Consider the following 18,909-nt stretch of genomic DNA (forward strand, 5'->3'; position numbering starts at 1 on the left):
TCCAGGTTCTGGAGTCAAACATTACATTTGGATGTTAACAGTGGCTATTGTATTTTTAAATTAGGAAACTAAGACACAGAGGACCAGAAACATACAACAACAACAACATACAGATCTTCCTCTCTGGATGAAATTCTGAAATAAACTCAAGATGTTAACGGTGATTAGTGTGTTCATTAAAAAAACAAAACCAAAAACAAACAAACAAGGGGCGCCTGGCTGGCTCTGTTGGAGGTGTGAGCAACTCTTGATCTTGGGGTCATGAGTTCGAGCCCCTCGCTGGGTGTAGAGATTACTAAAATAAAAACTTAAAAAAAAATTAAAGCAAGACACATTAATTGCAATCCCCTTCCCAAAGGAAAACAAAACCCCAACCATAAGGAAGTAAAGTCAGTTTTCTCTCCACACCCCTCCCCCCAGCCCCATTCTATTGCCTGGGTGTGGCCACCCCAAAACTGTGTGGCCTGTGGCCCTTGTAGCTATTCCTATGACAGGATCAAAAAGCACAGCATGTGTTGATCCTAGAATAGAAGAATATTAACGATCAAAATCCTAGTTATATCTTCAACCAAGCTCAGTTTCCCTGTAGTTTTGTATTCTATTTTTGCCCAAATTGGCGGTGGCTAAGAAACCATGTTTAAACCGCTTTACACTAAATTGTGGTTGTGCCTGTACCCGTTTTTGTTTTGAGAAATGTAAAAATGTACATTTCCCTCTATGGATGGTTCTAGTATGAAAATCTCTTGGTGCACTTAAAAAAACGTGCCTTTGAAGATAACTGGGAAACAGAGAAACTGAAAGCGTTTACCAGTAGGTGGGGTTGAAACCTGCAGTTTTTCTGCCTTTTTCTCCCCCTTCTTTCTCTTCTAAAGGCATATGTAAAGGAATCTTGGATAAGTTTTCAACTCACCTCCCTGGGGAAAAAAAGCACTTTGGGTTGCCTGGGCAGGTTCTGTGTAAAAACCATCAAGGACCCAGGGAAGGAGGGACCATCGCTGAGCATATCCAACTTCTCCTGCTGGTCTGGGTGATCTCAGCGGGCCCCAGGAGGTTCAAACTGAAGATACAGCCAACAAATGGCATTTATTTCTGTGCTGACAGTCTTCCTTAAGAAAACTGCATTTTACTGGGCTCTCCGCTGTTGTGTTTTTCGCTTTTTTGCTTTGGGGGGGTTTTGTTTGTTTTTGTAAACAACAGCACTTCACCTCTGTTCTTAAGGCAAAGAGCGGTGATAACCAAGGTGCAGGCAAGTTTCTCTGGCACTTAAGGAAGACGCCCCAAATCCATCCACCTCCTTCTCTCCCAGGGAATTCACTGCGCCTTGGTTCAGTTTTAGCTGGACCTGGAAACCTGTGAGGTGCCTCAAGTCTGATCAGAGCTAGAAATGACGTCTGAGAATTCACAGAAATGTTAATAGATCTAGCTTTGGAGACCAAATAGATTTAAAATGTCCTTTGCCCGCAAGCTGTAGACGACGTTGAAGAGAATTTCGTGATGGAAGCCGTCCTCGTGCGTACTGCTTGTCATACAGGCGTAAAGATCACTCAAAACGCCAGGGAAGACCCTTTTCAATTGGCGAGTTTATAGTTTCCAAGGGGAGGAGGGCAGGGGAGGAGTAACGACGACCTTTCAGGTGTGTCTTCCAATCGCGATAGCCGGTTTTGGCTGTGAATTGAGCCCCCCCCCCACCCCCCTGCACTTCCCCCTTCCGTTAATTAAATAAACCTCGGAGCGCTTATCGGCACACGACTCGGCCCTTGGGGATCTCTTCCAGCGTTGCTCCCATTCTTAAAATCCTCAACTCACAGAGGTTGAAGAGCTGGCGACATGAATTTCCAGCTCCTAAGGGTGAGAAGAGAGGTGTTGGGTGGAGGGCAGACCGGCAGGGAGGAGAGGCATGCGGGAGGATGCCCGCTGGGTGGGGAGGGCGCGCGTGGGGGCGCAGGGTGGCTCCCGGGCGCTGCCCACTCCTGGCGCCGGAAGCCGAGTCCGCGTCGCCCGGCCCCTGGCCCCAGTGGGCCTCCTCGTCGCCTGGAGGCGATCAGAGAAATGCGTTAAGGCCGCCGGGCTTAGTTGGCCTGGAGGTGTATGGTGTTCCAGGACGCTGAGCGGAGAAGGCCTCCGGGGACGCTGGGCTGGAGCCTTGGTCCTCCTGCTTGCGCTCGGAGCGGTTAGGCTGCGCACGGGTGGGCCCTGGGATATAGTGGGGAAGTGACAGGCACTCTGCAGCCAAGCGTGGCCTCTGGAGGGCGGCGGTCCCCCGGGGCGGCGGCGGGGCGGGGGCGGCGAGAGCCAGGCTTGTCTCTAACAGGTCTCCAAGAGAGCCGCTAGGGAGGTGGCCTCGAATAGCAGGCATGTTTGTGGCTTTGAGGTAGTTGGACGACCAAAAATTCACCTTCGCCTGCTGAGAAGTGGGGTTGTGGTTGTCAAGTTAGAGACTATACCCACGAACTCTGCGCTGGGCGAGCGCTCTTCAAGTGAGCGCCCGGACTAGACCCGGGACAGAGATGGGCTCGGGCCCTCCCCGGAGCTTGGGTCCTGCAGGCTCCCTCGGCTCCGCGACTCTCTGTCCATTTGTAAAAAGCAGATTTTTCGAGGAAGGGCTACAGGCCGCGAAGCCCCTCCCTTCAAGCACCCGGCCTGTAGCCGTGCGCTTAAAAGTGAGCAGTAAATGGAGTTGGGCTGGACCCTGGGTTAAGTAAGCAGCCTCTATGTGTGTGCGGCGGGCGCTTTGCGCACTATCCAAACAACCTGCTATTTTTATATTATTGCTGTTATTTTGGAGTGGCTGTGAAATGATGCATGTGGCGCCCCCGGGCGTGCCCCTTTAGTGGGCTTGGACAGTTGGGGATACTCTTTGGTGCCAAGTGTGTCTGTCCAGTGGGGGGACGGTGCCGCGAACGGAGGTTGTGGAACAGAGGGTAGGGTGCGTGAAGGGGCACGCTCCTCGATTGCTGCAGGCCCCGGCTTTTGGGCTCTGCTTAACCCGGCTGGCCACTTCACCGCGGTCTCTGCGGGAGCTCCCGCTGCTCCAAGGGGCGGGACAGACACCTTGCGCGCCCCGCGGCGTCCTCGAGGGCGCTCGGGGGCCTCCACCTGCAGCTCAGGCGCCCCCTCCCTGGGGCGGGAAAAGTCTCAGGCCAACCCCAATCCAGCTCTACCTGCCCCGCCGCCTTCCCTGGTTTGCGGGGGTGGGAAGTTGGAGGCGGCGGCGGCGGCGGCGGACTCCCGCCTCCGCATCTACGCAGACGCCTCCGCGTCTCCCGACTCGGGTTTCTTGGGCCATCGGAGCGGGCTGGGGGCTCGGGTCCGGGCTTCAAGCGTGTGTGAGCGCAGCCTCCCTAGGGGGCGACAGAGGGGAGTAGCTGACAACCCTCTATCCCCATACCCCCGACTTTGCGTGGCGTTCTGCGAGGCTCACCCCCGGGATCCCCTAGTTCTGTTTACAGTGAAGCGGCTGCGAAGCCTCCTCGGAGGGTCCTGAGGGGGCACCCTTCCGGGAGCGGTGGCTGCCCAGGGGCGCGGCCCCGCAGGCCCGGGTCTTCCCGCGGCGAGGGGCGGGGGCTTTGGAGGGAGGTCCGTCCTGGGTGCGGGAGCCATTCGTTGCCTGCTTTCCGCCGAGAGAAGAAGTCAAGTAGAGCTCAAGGAAGGACTGAGGCTTCCAGCACGCCGACCCGGGCGCGCGCGTGCCGGGGTTCCCGCCCCGAGCCGAGGGTGCGCGTGTTTGGGCAGGGTCTCCAGGGCCGGGAAGATTGAGGATTTGTTTGCGCCGCCTTCCATCCGGGGCGCGGAAGCCGCGCTCTGCCTTGAACGCATGCCCCCGGGAGAGGGGGCAGCGCCGGTGACCCGGGCGCTGCCTGGGGGAATGAATGGCCCTTGCCAAGCGGTTCGGAGACATCTAGGTCCCCGGGGCTCCCCGAACGGAGGCGCGCAGTCCCTCAGGGGCTCTGTCCCCGGGCTGGGAGGCATCTCTGTCCCTACGGGTTGCTTCGGCCACAGCTGCTGCGGGAAGGAATGAAAGCCGGGGCCTGGGGTGGGGGGTTGGCCCGTTTCTGCCCTGCCCAGGTTCCAAACCTGCCTGGGGGAAAAGTTGCCCGCGTGGACGAGACAACTTGTTCAAGTTGCACCCGAGGCGGGGTCTTTGAGTCAAACCCGGGTCTAGAAGGCCCTGCGTGGAGGAGAGCCTCCGCGTCACCGCTCTGGGAGTCTGGAGTGCCCGAAGGAGGCGCGCAGCTTCCCTCTCGGGAGTGCCTGGGACCCCAACCTTCCACGTCCTGCTGTGCCCGTGTCCGATTCCTGCGTGGCACAGGTGCCCCCCGTCCCGCCCCTCCCCCAACCCCCGAATACCAGGAACGCTGCTTTTTCGGTTGTTTTACTCCAGGCCTCGGTGTTTTGGAAGCGAGGTGTCCGGGGTAGTGTGCACTGTCCTTTGTACTTTTAGTGCAAAGCCCCGAAAAGCCTCCAGTGGTTTCACTTCCAGGTTTTGTTCTCACATTTGGTAGGACTATCACCTCGGGTCTGTCTACTCTAAGGCGAGAGAGGACGTTTCACTTGGAGGACGCCCATTTTTATTTCAGTTATTCTATTTTAGGCCCATCTGGCTCTAAAGAAATGCCAAAGCTCAAACAAACCCGAGAAGGAGCAGGAAGGTGGTGTGTGCAAATCATTCTGTAGATGGGGAGTAGCGTCCACTCCAGGCCCGGAGCACTGCACCGATGGGTATTAATTACTGCATTATCGGTTTCGGAATCAGATCGAAATAGTCCCCTTCTCCAATTCTCTCAGAATGTTTAAATTCAGATCCAGGAGTCAGATGGGACGTCCCAGTAAAATTCGCCCTTGAAAATTAGCGACTTTCCCCTTGCAGTGAAAAAGGTCAATTACAGTAATTGGGCCAATGGATTTCGTTTCTTTAAAATTTTTTTAATATTGCACATTGCATTCAAGTTTGGGTGGCAAATAAATATTGGGGCTAGAGGCCGCGTTTCTGTGTAAGTTTCGTTTTCAGCCTGCGTCCTCAGAACGGGGGTACTCACCCCTCCCGCGGGGTCCCTCTCCGGCCCCTCCCACTTCTCCCTTCCCCGCGCGTGGCGCTTGGGTTGTTGTATTCGGCCCCGCACCTCTTTTCCCGGGTGAGTTGAAGCTTCTGAGTGCCGGGCCCGTCGGAGGCAGCTGCCGAGCCGGCGCTGGGCAGGGCTGGGCAGGGCTGGGCAGGGCTGGGTGAGGGCGCGCGGGTGACCCCCAGCCGCAGTCAGCGGCGGAGATGCAGCTTGGGGCGATGGCGGCCAGACGCCGTTGTCCAGACTTCGCGGCTGGTGGAGGCCCGCCCGCTCCGGGGCGCTCCGGGCCGACTTCCCCTGAAGGCCTTCCCTCCTCCAGCCCCTCGGAGGAATGGGCTGGCGCTATGACCACGGAGAGGGAGGGAAGGGGAGGCGTCTCTCGGAGGGATTGGGGCTCCGGCTGCAAGATCCCAGCCCAAACCTTAAGTCTCCGTGGGGTGGACATTTTAGGAGATAAGGGGGACCCCAGCTGTTAAGATACCCGAACGCGGGGTCTCTTAAGTCCAGGTGACAACGTCTTCTGGAGGATGGGGTAAGGCGCGTTGGGGAAAAAAGAGGGGGGGGTCTTAGGTATTTGGATCCCGGGCCCCAGCTCTGCCAACCTCAAGGTGTGTGCATGTTGGGGATGACTGATGGAAGGCGCGAGGGGGACCCCGACCTAGCAGGTCAGCGGCTGTCAGAGAGGTGCCGCAGACTCGCCTCCTCTCCGCGCCCCCCGCAGCGTGGTTCTCGGCGCGGCGCCCCGCCGGGGTGCAGGGCGGAGCTAGGCTGGGACTGGCTGGGGGCTGCCCCGCCCGGCGCCTGGGCCTCGGTGCCGGCCCCCGGGGAGGAGTTATGATAATTTCCTTCTCATTAAGGCGCCCGGGTCCCCCGGCTATTGCCGGGACACACAGTGCGGGCGCGGCTTCCCGGGTCCCCGGCAGCGGCTTGTACACGCGCGGCGGCAGCATCTACGCTCGCAGAGCCGCCGATGCGCGTCCAGTGACCGGGACAGCGAGGCCCTCTCGTGGCGGGGGCGGCGGCAGACGCCTAGCCACCGTGACCCCCATTTTGGATTTACCGCTCGGGGGGTGGGGGGAGCCTGGATTTAACTGGCGCCTGTTTTGGGGGACGCCGGACGCCATGTTGTGGAAAATAACCGATAATGTCAAGTATGAAGAGGACTGCGAGGTGAGCTGGGCGCAGGGGCGCAGTCTGGCCCCGCCCGAGGACAGCCCGGGAGGCGGGGGCCGCTGGACCCAGGTCGGGTCGAGGGCGCGCGCGGGAGCAGCGAGCAGGCACCAGCCTCTGCCCCTCGATGGGCCGGGGTCCACTTTTCCGGACGCCCCCTAGTCCGTTTCTCCGGGGCTCTCTTCTGAATCGGGCCTTCTCCTAAACATCCACCCTCGGGAACAGGGCCTGGAGAGAGAATGGCAGATCCCACCCGCAGAGCTTACCGGTCGGTCTCTCGCGAAGCAAACCAGCCCTTCTTCCCTTTTTCTCGGAAGAGCGTCTCGTCTACAACCCTTAGACGTGGCTTTTACGCAGCGTATCTCCGTCCAAAGGGTCAGACGAGGCGACCTGCCGGCGACACCTTTGCAGAGTCTCCTCCGAGGCGGGCTTGTCACCTGCCCCGCTAACTCCTCGGGGAAACAAGAAAACAACAGAAGTTTGGCTTTTAAGAGAAGTGGGGGCTGGGGAGTGCTGGTGGGGGGGCCCTGAGGCCAGATGGGGCCGTAAGCGCTCGGGAGTGCTCCAGCCAGTCGGACAGGTTGAGCTAGAGTTTCGGAGAGTGGGAGGGAGGGAGGCGGCGAGCGGGAAGAGGAAGACGCGGGCGGCGGGCGGTGTGCGCCATGGCGCTGGCGGAGCGGAGCCGGGCCTGGGGGGCCGCGGGAGGGCTGCGCGCCCGCGGGACCTCAAGGGGCTGCCCCTGTCGGCAGGCCCGGGCACTTCCACTAGGGGGCGACAGTGCCATGTTTCTCCCGGCTCCCCGCTCCCCCTGTGACCCCTCGAACCCAGGGGGACAAGTCCTTTAAGAACTCAGTAGGATAGCCTTGGGGCGAGGGACGTGCGCAGGCAAGGTTGCCCAATATTCGGGGTCCTTAATTCTCCCCCTGTGCCCCGATTTGTGGGGACACTGACCGTGGCCGGGCAGGGCGGCCTCACTTGCTATTCCCTCTTGGTCGGGACGCTGCTAGCAGGCAGGGCAGCCCCCGCCGCGGTGCGTTCCTTCCCGAGCTCCTCGGGCGGCGCTGGGTGGCTGGCCTGCTAGGGAGCGTCATTCACCCGGAGGTCTTTGTCCTGAGGGCGTGGAAGGGGAGGGTCCCTGGGGCGGGGAAGACGCGCACTTCCCGCTTTGTGCGCTTTATCCGCGCTCGCAGCTTCCCCCGGTTCTTCGGTCGGGCGCCGCCATGTGCGGGCTAGTGAGCGAGCGTACTGCGCACCGTGCTCGCCGCACGCCGACTTCCTCGCCGGGCCCGGATCTCGGCTTCTCCTGGCCCAAGGCCTGGGATTCGCACTTGGCGCTTCAGGGCGCCTCGGGCGTCGCGGGGCCCAGGCCTTCGCCGCCGGGCTTTGAGGCCGCGTTCCTCCAGGTTTTTCGAAGTCTCTCTTTACTCCGTGGACTCGGGTTTTGCAACGAATTCCCCGGGGCACTTTGCCTCCGGGTGCCCTCCGGCTGGAGGGCAGGCCCCGCGGGTTGGGTCCGGGCTGGTGCGTTGGGTCCCCTGGGGGCTCGCCCCTCAGCGTAGCGGCTGCGGCCAGTTCGCAGTAGCGGGGTTTCGTGCCAGCGGGGTCTCTCTCTACTTCTCTCCCCAGGATCGCCACGACGCGAGCAGCAATGGGAACCCGCGCCTCCCCCACCTCTCCTCCGCCGGGCAGCACCTCTACAGCCCCGCGCCGCCCCTCTCCCATACTGGAGTCGCCGAATACCAGCCACCACCCTACTTTCCACCGCCCTACCAGCAGCTGGCCTACTCGCAGTCGGCCGACCCCTACTCGCATCTGGGAGAAGCTTACGCCGCTGCCATCAACCCCTTGCACCAGCCAGCGCCCACCGGCAGCCAGCAGCAGGCCTGGCCGGGCCGCCAGAGCCAGGAGGGGGCTGGCCTGCCCTCGCACCACGGGCGCCCGGCCGGCCTGCTACCCCACCTCTCCGGGCTGGAGGGTGGTGCCATGAGCGCCCGCAGGGATGCCTACCGCCGCTCGGACCTGCTCTTGCCCCACGCGCACGCCCTGGATGCCGCGGGCCTGGCTGAGAACCTGGGGCTCCACGACATGGCCCACCAGATGGAGGAGGTGCAGGTGAGAGGCGCCTCAGCTCTTGCCCCTCCTGCCCAGACCTGTTCGCCCCCCAGCTTCTCCTACCCCCACCCGCCTCACGTTCCCCCGAACTTAAGGGAAACTTTGTCGTTTCTTCCCTAGAATGTTGAGGACCAGCACCTGCTTCTGCACGATCAGACTGTTATTCGCAAAGGTAGGTAGTGAGAGCAAACTTCTCTCCTCCCCCGACTGCGCATGACCTGGCAAGGTGGGGGCATTTGGTGGCTGGCTTGGGACATTTGTGCTGGGGAAGGGACTGACCGGGGCTGGGGGAAGGTAGGTTTTTCCGAGTAAGAAGAGATCTCTTTCCAAACTAAATGAGAAAGAATGGTAGTAAAACTCTTAGGAGCTGCCTCGATTAAGAGATTAATCAGGATTTGTTACTCCATAGCGTTCTCCTGGGGAATATGATCCCTTGAATTGGATGGTGTTTTTACAGTGTGTCTTCCAGAGTGAGTTAATGCTGTGATTTAATTTGGAAGAAAACACACCACACACCTTAGTTGGGTGGTCGATTCTGTGATAATTGTTGAATGAGTGGATGTGATTCTATTTTCCATTTCAAATGTGCATCTGCTGAAGATCCTTAATCCTGACCTGCAAGAAAAGGTTTTGAAACAGTTCGGCCTACCAAATACACAGCTTTAAAAGGACCAGGGTGGGATGATGTGCCAGAGCTCGGGTTTATGGAGGGTGGTGGGGGAGGGGACTGGAAAATTGGATCACTATGGGAGTGTCTTGACGAAATTAAGTCGGTGTACTGACAGGATTACCAGTCCGGCTGTTTTGGAGATGGAGTAGTCCTCCTAGATGAAGGGTAGTTACTCTCAGCTACTGGAAGTTAAACTGCTCGAAATCAGTTGGGAAATGGTTTTTGAAGAAAAACTCAGAAAATAAATTGGATTTCCCAGGAAACTTTTGTAACAGAACGGGTTTGTTTGTATTTTTAAATTTACCGTGATCAGTTACACTGAAAGTTGTCAGCAAAGGATCTAAATGTGTCCAGTGATTTTGGTTGTTTGTCGAGTGAGGAAGAAAAAAAGAAGTAGCCATTTATTTAGGACTGAAGTAGTCTTTTGAAAACAAATGTTCTAATTAAACAGATTTTAACAGTGGCTCGAAAATGAAAACCCTCCATGCTCGGGGTCGTGACTAATTAGCTTTGTTAAGGTGTTAACTTGTGAATTTCAGATTCGATTATCTTTGAAGAATATGACTTAAAAAAAAAATCTGCTTGCAATTTACATAGTCTTAACATGCGGCGTTGTTTGCTTACAGAGCTCTTTTGGCTTTGGTGAGTGGTTTGAAAAGGTCCCTTTTTCCTAAGTGCAGCTCTCGGGACTGTCACTTGTGATCTTCATTCACAGGTCCTATTTCAATGACCAAGAACCCCCTGAGTCTCCCTTGTCAGAAGGAGCTGGTGGGGGCTGTGATGAATCCCAGCGAGGTGTTCTGCTCGGTCCCTGGAAGATTGTCCCTCCTCAGCTCCACCTCTAAATACAAAGTGACAGTTGCTGAAGTCCAGAGGCGATTGTCCCCGCCTGAATGCTTAAATGCCTCATTACTGGGAGGTGTTCTCAGAAGGTACATGGGGACACACGGCCACGGTGGTTGGTGGTTGGGTGGTTGGAAGGTGAATAACATAAAAGAACCAAGGAGGTATTTTTAACATTTATGTAACTTTTATACTTAACACTGAATTCTAATCGGCTTAGAGTTTTAGTACATTCCTTCTCTTTTAGAAAGTGCCAGATGTAGAAGGAAGTGCTAAAACAGCACTCACAAATTCTCATTTGGTTAGGATTTGATTCCATGTATGAAGTGGTGGCATCCTGTTGGGGGGGGGGATGCTCCATGGGTTTTGTTGCCCCAGAGGGCTTGGGGGGCTGCTACAGTTTTTATACGTGTAATTTTATCCACTCCAGCACAATTTGCAATGTTCTGTGATTGGAAAAAAAAATGTTGGTGATGGTAAGAAAGAGCATTAATTACACTGTATCACTTGATTATGATCCACATAATGTAGATACTCTGACAGATTTCCGTTTTAATTGCAGCAGTGTAGGAATTTAGAATTTTAAAGTGTGGTGTTTTGAGAATAGCTACAGTTCACTTTCTTGTACCTAGAGCCAAATCTAAAAATGGAGGCCGGTCCTTGCGGGAGAAGTTGGACAAGATCGGGTTGAATCTGCCAGCCGGGAGACGGAAAGCTGCGCACGTCACTCTCCTGACGTCCTTAGTAGAAGGTCAGTGGAGTTTTGTTTTTGTTTTATGGTGTTTTTAGTTTGCGCTGTGTTGTCTGTCATCTGTGTCTTTAATCCCTGAAGGAAAGCCTAAAAACGGCTCTGTCACAGAGATGAAGATGAGTTGTCATGAGTTCATTGCAGTGAATCACAGTAATTTTATCAAATGTGTTAACACTTAAATCCCTGACTGCTTAAGTATCCTGTTCTGGGTTCTCCAGAAAAATCACTGTGTAAAAGAAATTGGTTTCCCTGACCTAAGAACTCTCACCGTTAGGGTGTTGGGACATTTCCTCCAAGTGAACCAGTTTTTGGAAGATGGCATCGATCACCTGGCACACTTTTAAAAAGCTGGTTGTGGTATTGGGTGGGAAGAAGCACCGATTCCAGCTTGGGTAGCTGTGCAATATCAGGATTGTGGTCAGTGAAGAGAAAAGCCCTTGTAGACGGTGGGATTAACCCAATTCACAAGCCCTTTGTTCATTTCCCGCAAGAAGAAAAAAATTAGTGGGGCCCCTCTCCCCAGTCCTAAAATCGTAGGATGTAACATTTTAGTGTATTGAATGGGCCTGTACCCCCAATCTGGAAGGGAGCCAAGAATGCAATTACAGCCTTTAAAAATAAGTGGGGGCTGGGCGGGGGGGGGGTGGCGGTTAAGGGAAAAGTGAAATAATTTTTTTTCAAAAACCAGCTCATTGTTGCTGTGTACGGGAAAATGGAGTGGAGCGCGGAGGGGCTGATCCTGAAGGCCAGAGCAGCCCCCTCGCCCAATCAGCAGGGCGCTGGGCTCCGCTCAGGGCTGGGGGAGCCAATGAGGGGTGGTCGCCTGGTGGCCAGGCAGTCTTTTGAACACTTTCTGTCCCTGGCCTAATGGCGCTCCTGTACGCTGAAAGGGACTTGGCAGAGCCCGGCTCTACCTTTTTACGAGTGTCTTTGGAGGTCAGGGCAAGGAGAAAGGAGCTGCCTGTTAGTTAGCTGCCTGTTGGAGCCCAGCTGTCCTGCACGGAGAATGGTGGGTTCTGCGTGCGTGGCGCATAAATGTGGCTCCTCGAGGTTTTCTTACTGGCCAGGCTGAGGTGCTTGAATAAGAAAGTCTGTGCCAGAACAATGGTTCTCAGATTCTGATTTAGTAAGTCTGGGGAGGCAAGTGGAGGAGACGGGGTGGGGGTGGGGTGCCACTCTCTGGGTTTCTGGAAAGCTCTGGCCAGCCTTGACACCGTGGAGCCAGGCCCGGGTATCTCCGGTCAGAAATGAGTCCCGTTGGTTTTCTCTCCCTCTGATCCCCGAGTGATTTGGACAAAAGAGCGTGGGTAGTCCAGGCTGGTAGTTGGGCTCTTCGCATTAACATTTCCAGTGGAAACCCAGCCCTGCCTTTCTTTGTGAAAAGAAACATCCCTGAGCCCTGCCTCCTTCCGTAATGGGGCACCCCTGGTTTAAAAAGAAGGTTCTCCGTCAAAGACTTGGTCACGGTTTCATAAAGAGAAGTGACCAGTTGACTTTTGTGCAACGTGCTCATCTTTAAATTTCCCTACTTCTCCACAGTGATAACTTTTTTTATCGAGAGAAAGCATGGATGTGTCTCAGAGAATCTTAAGTTGGGGTCCAAGATGGGTTCGCGTTATTCCAGGGCAGTGAAGAATGTCAGTCAGTTTTTCCATACGCCGTGTGTTTTCCTGCTCTAGTCCCAGGGGAGCGAGCCCACCGAAAGTACCCAGGAAGTGCCACTTGCCCGCTGAATTGTTTTCCTTGTGGGTGATTTCATTTTAAAGTGCCAAGGGACTGCGGGCCTAGAAAAAGGGTTAGAAAAAGAGGAGAGGGAGGTTTGCGGGAAGTGACTGCGGGCCTTCTAAGTCTCTTGTCACTGCTGATTATTTTAGGTGAGGCTGTTCATTTGGCTCGGGACTTTGCCTATGTCTGTGAAGCAGAATTTCCTAGTAAACCCGTGGCGGAATATCTAACGAGACCTCATCTTGGAGGGCGGAATGAGATGACAGCTAGGAAGAACATGCTGCTGGCTGCCCAGTGAGTATTCAGACTTGAATTTGGTGGCTGGGTGTTACTACTGATCTTGAACTTGGGGGGTGGAGGGGTGCCCAGTAACCGTCCCAGGTGCTCAAGAAAGAAAGGCTCGGTAAACAAAGGTGTGGAGCAAAAGGAGCTGGCCAGGGGACGTTCTTTGACAAGGCAGATAGATGGACTCTTGGGTAGGACTTAGAAGAAGAAGTAAAATGAATGTATTGCTCAGTAGTGAGTGTTTTTTGGAGGTGCTCAGGCAGCTCAGAATAGTTCAGCGACCCTTTTATTACTGTGTCTCCATATCTTACAAAAATGTGTTGGAAACACTTTGGTCACATCCAGTCAGGATTGTGGGTGCCTTCTGCCTCCTGAAAAGACATTTTTGGTTTTTTAAATGTAACGATTGGGTTGGATTTGTAGGAGACACGTGGGCAAGCTAAGTGTCTCAAGCCCTGCTTAATGCAGCTGGAGGATTTCTCGTGGAAGCCAACAGTAAATTAGTTTTTAAAATTATGGTAACCGAGGCGGAAGTCGTCCAGTCGGGAAACGGGGCAAAAGGAAGCAGAGTGACCTAGCCTGTATAAACAGTGAGTTTTGGGGGAGATGTGGATTCTTGGGGTTCTTGAAGAAGAAATTGGTGTCTGGGTACCGAGCTGTACCAAATAAATGTCTATCCATTGTTAAGTACCCTCCTGGGCTGGAATCCTGACCCCACCTCCTGCACTAGTCCTGGTGACCTTGGCCCTTTGACTGGGGTTAATCCCGTTATCTTTTCTAATTGCCCGTGAGGATTAAAGAAGGGAGTGCTTGCAAAGAGTTGAGCTCAGGGCCTGGCGCGTAATAGGTGCTAAGTGTGAAGCAGTTGACTGTTTGTGGCAAAGTCTATTTCTTTTTGAAAGCTCTGGTGGCCTCCTGGGTGGCCTCCCTGGGGTGATTTGGCTTTGTCCTCTTGCCCTGTCGCGAGCTAGATGGAGCTCACAGGTGTGTGTTGACTGTCCTCCCAGGCAGGTGTGTAAAGAATTCACAGACCTCCTCAATCAAGACCGAACCCCCAACGGCAACAACCGGCCCACCCCGGTCTTGGAGACGAACATACAGAACTGCTTGTCTCATTTCAGCCTGATCACCCACGGGTTCGGCAGCCAGGCCATCTGTGCGGCTGCGTCTGCCTTGCAGAACTACATCAAAGAGGCCCTGATAGTCATAGACAAATCCTATATGAACCCCGGAGACCAGAGTCCAGCCGATTCTAGCAAAACCCTGGAGAAAATGGAGAAGCACAGAAAATGAAGGATGGGAGTGAGCCAAGGGCTGAAGAGTCTCGAAGGAAAAGGACTCCACGATCATTCTCGACCTGGACGGGCTGGGAGACCCCTCTTGCCGGGGGACGGTTTGTGACCCACCTTCCCATGAAAAAGGCCTCCACTCATTTTCTGGATCTTGACGTGCCCTCCCGGATTCCTTAGTGTTCTTTTCTCTAGCGCTGAAGTGTGTCTCCTTAACTCTGGACAAGGGATCGGAAGGTGACAAGTGCTGGTTCTTTGTTCATTAAGCTCATTTTATTCTTTTGAACCCCATTCTTTTCTCTGAAAGTGGTGCTACAAGTTTTAGAACCTTTTAAATAAATTCCCGGGGCTCACGAGAAAACCCACACCGGTAGCTGTTGAAATGTCAGATTGGTGCGATTCAGATCGACAGTAACTTGCAGTGTTAAGGTAATGGTTGGCTTTTTGTGTCCACTCAATATTTATCTAAAAGTATTTATCTGGCTTCTTCAGGTATCAAATCCTACAGACCGTAGGAAGCAAAGATTCTCTCTGCTTAGCAGCTAGTTTAATAGGTGGTATTTGACATTCTTAAACCCCTCGTTGAAAGGGGGCCTTTGGGTTTTACGAAACTTGTAGAAATGAAGCCTGCTGATGATCTTGTGTTTTCTTTTTGTCTTTTCTTTTTTTTTTTTTTAAATTCAGAGAGTTAACTCTTCAAATGAGAGACTCTGAAATGTCATGTTCCTTTAAGGTACTGAAGCTTTATTTGCATATTTATTTCACATCTTGGTGTTTCGAGTAAACTTGAAAGGGGTAGGCATGAAGCGTTTTTTTTGTTTCTTTGTTTTTGTTTCTGCTGCCCGCCCCAAGTCCCGTAGGAGGCTCTGTATGTTGAGAAACAGTGCGTTGAGTGTACAGATTTTATTTATGCATAATTTAATGGGGTCTGTAAATACGGGTGCACTTCTTACGACTTTTGACAAATGGGATTCGATTTTAATATTAACTTCTAAAGGTGATGGGGTAATCTAAAACACTTCTCTTAGGTTTTACTCGTATGTACGCAGGGTATTAAGAATTAAGAGGATCCTGGGCTCTGTGCTCTGTTCTTGATGCGGAAGATTCTATTTAATTGAAACTCTCTGTTCACAAAGCGGTAACTTTGTGTCTCATTCCCATCATGCTGGACCGGAAGATGGGTGTGTGGTACCGTGCGTGGGGGTGAAATGGAGGTTTTTGGAAATGGCTGTAAACGTTCCCCGAGTAATTGTTGTGTATAACAATACCTGTATAATAAAAAGTATTCTCCATAGAAGCCGTGAACGTCGGGTTACAACTTGGTTTTTTCTAAGTCTCTGGGATGAGTGGAGTAGTGGCAGAGCTTAATTTATGGTTCGGCTGTGGCTTTGTTAATGGGACTGAGCAGGAAGGTTGTGTGCCAAGGGAGGTCTGAAGTTTCGTTTGCTGTCCCCTCTCGGCTGCAGGAGGGCCTTGCGCTCCCCGGTGGTGGCCCTCTGCTGTGTGTAGTACCCCTCTCCCGCCACTAGGGCTGTCTGGAAGCGTGCGGGACCCTTTCTTCCGAAGGCAGAGAGTCCGCAGTGTTGGAATAACGTCTCTTGCCTAAAGCTTAATCACCTTTTGAGAAACAGCTAGGGTCAGGTAGGGTCAGGTTGCCGCCCCCAAATTTTGAGAATGGAAACGAAATGACTGTAGGTAATCCTTGGGCAGACATTCCTCAGGAGGATTTTTGCATTCAACCAAGTGCAAATCGCGGGAAGTGTAGGCTTTCGTTGGTGTTTTCAAATCAGTGAAATTCTCCCATCTTTGGACACACGGCAGTGCGCATCTGTCCAAGGCACCCTAACCATTTTGCTTGCCTGGTAAGTGGGCCGTTGGGTCTCTGCGGGCTGCTTGGGGAGCAGAAGAGTCTGGCAGAGATAGTGGACTTGCTGGATGTTTGTGAGGATCTCGAATGTACTTCCCCGGTCCTCGATTCCAAGTTGAAGTGTCCTGGCGTGCCCTCCAGGAAGTGATGTGTTTATAGTTTGGCACGAGAGGCAGGACTTCAAAGGGAAGTGGGAGCAAAAGGATTTTCCACATTGGATAAGGCCATTTCTTCAACTCCAGCCTCATAATCCTTGATTTATAACTCTACCAAAAGCTCAGCAATTCCTGACTTTGTGTTGGCATTGGATGTGAAGTAATTTAAACTCTGCCAACCTAATACTTTGCTCTTGGCAGCTTGTCCTTGGCCAGTGAATGTTCCTATTAAGTTGGATTTATCTGGTTGATATGTCAAGTTCACAATTGCTTTGCTTTAGAGGAGTGAAAAGAGGTCTTAGGTTGGCGGTTATTTCTCAATCAAGATGTGAGACATTGGGTGTTTAAAGGAAGTTATGGGGGAAAAGGGCTGAAGGAAGAAGGACTGTTTTCTTATCAGCATCTTAACCTGCTTTTGGACTAGAGTCTGGCTTTTAGGAGCTGTGCCCAATTGCAATGCAGACAATGTTCTGGAAATGCCCCAAAGTCAACCAAGGATTGAAGGGAGTCATAAGCAGGGCTTGTGCCTGGCTCACTGCTCAATTGTCCTTTATCCTTGTTCCCACTGAAGCCCATGGATGGCGGATGGGTCTCCTGGGTCCAGGGCACAATAATAGGTTTTTCTTCCCAACACCTCTGAGCTGATAGGTGAAACAGCCAAGTCCCCTCAACAGGTCTCTACAAAAACTATGGTTGCCTCGGCTTTTCCCTCAAGCCCCTGTTTGTGGGAGAAGGGTGCCCTGCTGTAGCTTCTCATGGGCCAGGGTGGTTTTATTTCCAGCCCCACGATGGTGAGGATCACACTTCTTTTCCCTTCGCCCTATAGTTGGCCCCCTGGCTGACAAATTGAGCTCGCTTTTATGAAGGCACATGATGCCGTGAAGTCTGCCCTCTGGGAGAAGAAATGAAGATGCTGCTTCCTGGTTGTCCTGCAGGAAAAGCCGTCATTGTCCGAAGGCACGCTCTTGCCTAGCGCTCCACGTATGAGAGATTCCTCATAGCAGAGACTCCTCGGCAGGGCTGTGCGTCTGTTGCCAAGACCTGCCCATCCGGGTACCTGGCACCTTGATGCCTTCCTGCCTTGCAGACGGCACGTTTAGAAGTTCTGTGGAAGGTCAGGAGTGGGTGTTTTCAATGGCAGTTCACGGTTGTCTTTTGCATGTGCCCACGGTTTCAGTTGTGGGTTAGCAAAGGGACGGATTAGTCTGTTTCTCATTTGAAATGATTCCATAATGATGGCCATCAGCATTTTCTTCTTGGGGGGCCTAGCGGCGGGGTGAATTCTGAGATCTTAAGTTCCTGTATTTGAATGTTAAAAACAAAACAAGATAGGGTCATGGATGGGTGAGAGACAGAAACTCCTCAAGGCTTGGCAGCGGTGGGGCTTCTGGGGCCCGTTGCCTGGTTTCCTGGGGGGAAATGTCAGTTACCAACTGTTGTGAATTCCCGTCGAGGTTCTGTGACTTCCCAGGACTTGTGAACATCTCTCCAGTCTTTTCCTCTTTCTGGGGAGCAGCGTGGGGTGGCGAGGGGGCAGCTGAATTTGCCTTCCTTTCACAAGCAGGCGGAGAACGTGGGGAGTAGAGCTACCTTTGGTCACGAGAGGAAGGGAGAACAGTCTAGGGTTCCTTGGAGTGTGTTTTCCAGGTGAGGGAGCTCTCTGTTTTCCCTGGCGTGGCCGTGATTCTTAGCAAACGTCTCCTCTAGGCACCTGAGCTCAGTGGGCGGTGAGGGTTCTCTCTTCGTTGGGAGATAAAAGTTTGCTTTTGAAATTTCGATGCCGCACGCACAGGTGTATTCTTCCCAGGGTAAGCTGTTGCCCCTTGATGTGATAACTACTGAAGATCCTGGTTACCCTGGATTTCTCTTCTAGTTCATAGTCTTCATCTGCTTCTCTGAAATCCACAGGCCACCATGCAGGGGGAGGCTTGGTGACACTTCAAACCATCGAGATCTGCCCCCCCTCCAGGTTTGGCCAACCCAGGCTGGCACCATGCCCAGGGCCTACTGATGTAAAGCGTGCCACACCTTGAAAACCTCTGTCTATTAGGAACACGGAGCATCATCTTCTGAGAAACAAACTTGATCTCCTGGTTTTTAAAAAATCACTATTGCATTGGAGCTGATAGTTTCATGGAATGCTCAGTTATTTTTGCACCATCATAAACACTGTAATTTCCCTGCCTCTTTGGGATAACATCTTGATGGGGAAGATGGGTGGAGGAAAAGCATGGAAATTAGAGTCGAAAGGCATAATTTCAGGGACCTGTTCAAGGAACAGCTTGGTGGAGAGTGTTTTCCAAGGTCAAATCTCAAGTGTTCCCCCCCCCCCCCCCCCGCATGACGCATGGTGCGTTCCTTGTTGTTTCTCAACATTTTCCAAGGAAGGATCCTGGTCTTGAGGAGTGACCCTCCCAGGTGGGTGTCAGAGTTGGATGGATGGAAGGCATCCAGCTTCCCGGCACTTGCTGAGACTGGAAGGCTTTGAGGACTTCATGGGTGTTCTGGGTGGAAACCGTGCTTCCCCAATAGGTATGTCCATGTCCTCATCCTCGTACTTCAGAATGCGACCTTATTTGGACATAGGGTTATTGTTGGTGATTGAGTTAAGATGAGGTCCTAGTGGAGTGCAGTGGGCCTGAAGCCAGTATGGCTTGTGTCCTCCTAAGAAGAGGCAGACACAGACCCATGAAGGCCAGCGCGGTGTGCCGACGGGGCGGGGGAGACCGCACAGATGTGGCTACCAGCCAGGGAGCGCACGGACCAGCCATCACCAGCAGCCAGGAGAGGCAAAGAAAGGTACTCTCCCCTACAGATTGCAGGTGGAGGGCGGCCCTGCTGACCGTCTTGATTTTGGACTTCTTGCCTCCAGAACTGTGAGATGACACATTGCCCGGCTGGTGGCCCGAGGAAATGGACACAGCGGGGAAGGACTCCTTTCTTCTTCCCTTGTTGTTCTCCCCCCATTGATCTTTCTCTGGG

At 53.4% G+C, this 18,909-nt stretch overlaps 1 protein-coding gene across 1 annotated transcript; it reads left to right on the plus strand.

The window, feature by feature from the left end:
* The first annotated feature begins 6,182 nt into the window (after positions 1–6,182).
* TFAP2C (transcription factor AP-2 gamma) lies at positions 6,183–13,909 on the plus strand. Its single transcript, XM_035025669.1, has 7 exons — positions 6,183–6,230; positions 7,857–8,342; positions 8,463–8,514; positions 9,728–9,944; positions 10,488–10,606; positions 12,481–12,625; positions 13,624–13,909. Exons 1-7 carry the CDS (start codon positions 6,183–6,185, stop codon positions 13,907–13,909), a joined length of 1,353 nt encoding a protein of 450 aa, XP_034881560.1.
* The last annotated feature ends 5,000 nt before the right edge of the window (positions 13,910–18,909 follow it).

Source organism: Mirounga leonina, unplaced genomic scaffold (assembly GCF_011800145.1).
Source record: "Mirounga leonina isolate KUSES-001 unplaced genomic scaffold, KU_Mleo_1.0 Mir_195, whole genome shotgun sequence".
NCBI lineage: Eukaryota > Metazoa > Chordata > Mammalia > Carnivora > Phocidae > Mirounga > Mirounga leonina.

Excerpts from the sequence above, each read along its gene's own strand:
- TFAP2C (XM_035025669.1), top strand. The coding sequence starts at position 6,183 with ATGTTGTGGAAAATAACCGATAATGTCAAGTATGAAGAGGACTGCGAG. Across the intron at positions 10,607-12,480 it reads CCTGACGTCCTTAGTAGAAG|GTGAGGCTGTTCATTTGGCT; the intron begins GTCAGTGGAGTT and ends TGATTATTTTAG. Across the intron at positions 12,626-13,623 it reads AACATGCTGCTGGCTGCCCA|GCAGGTGTGTAAAGAATTCA; the intron begins GTGAGTATTCAG and ends CTGTCCTCCCAG.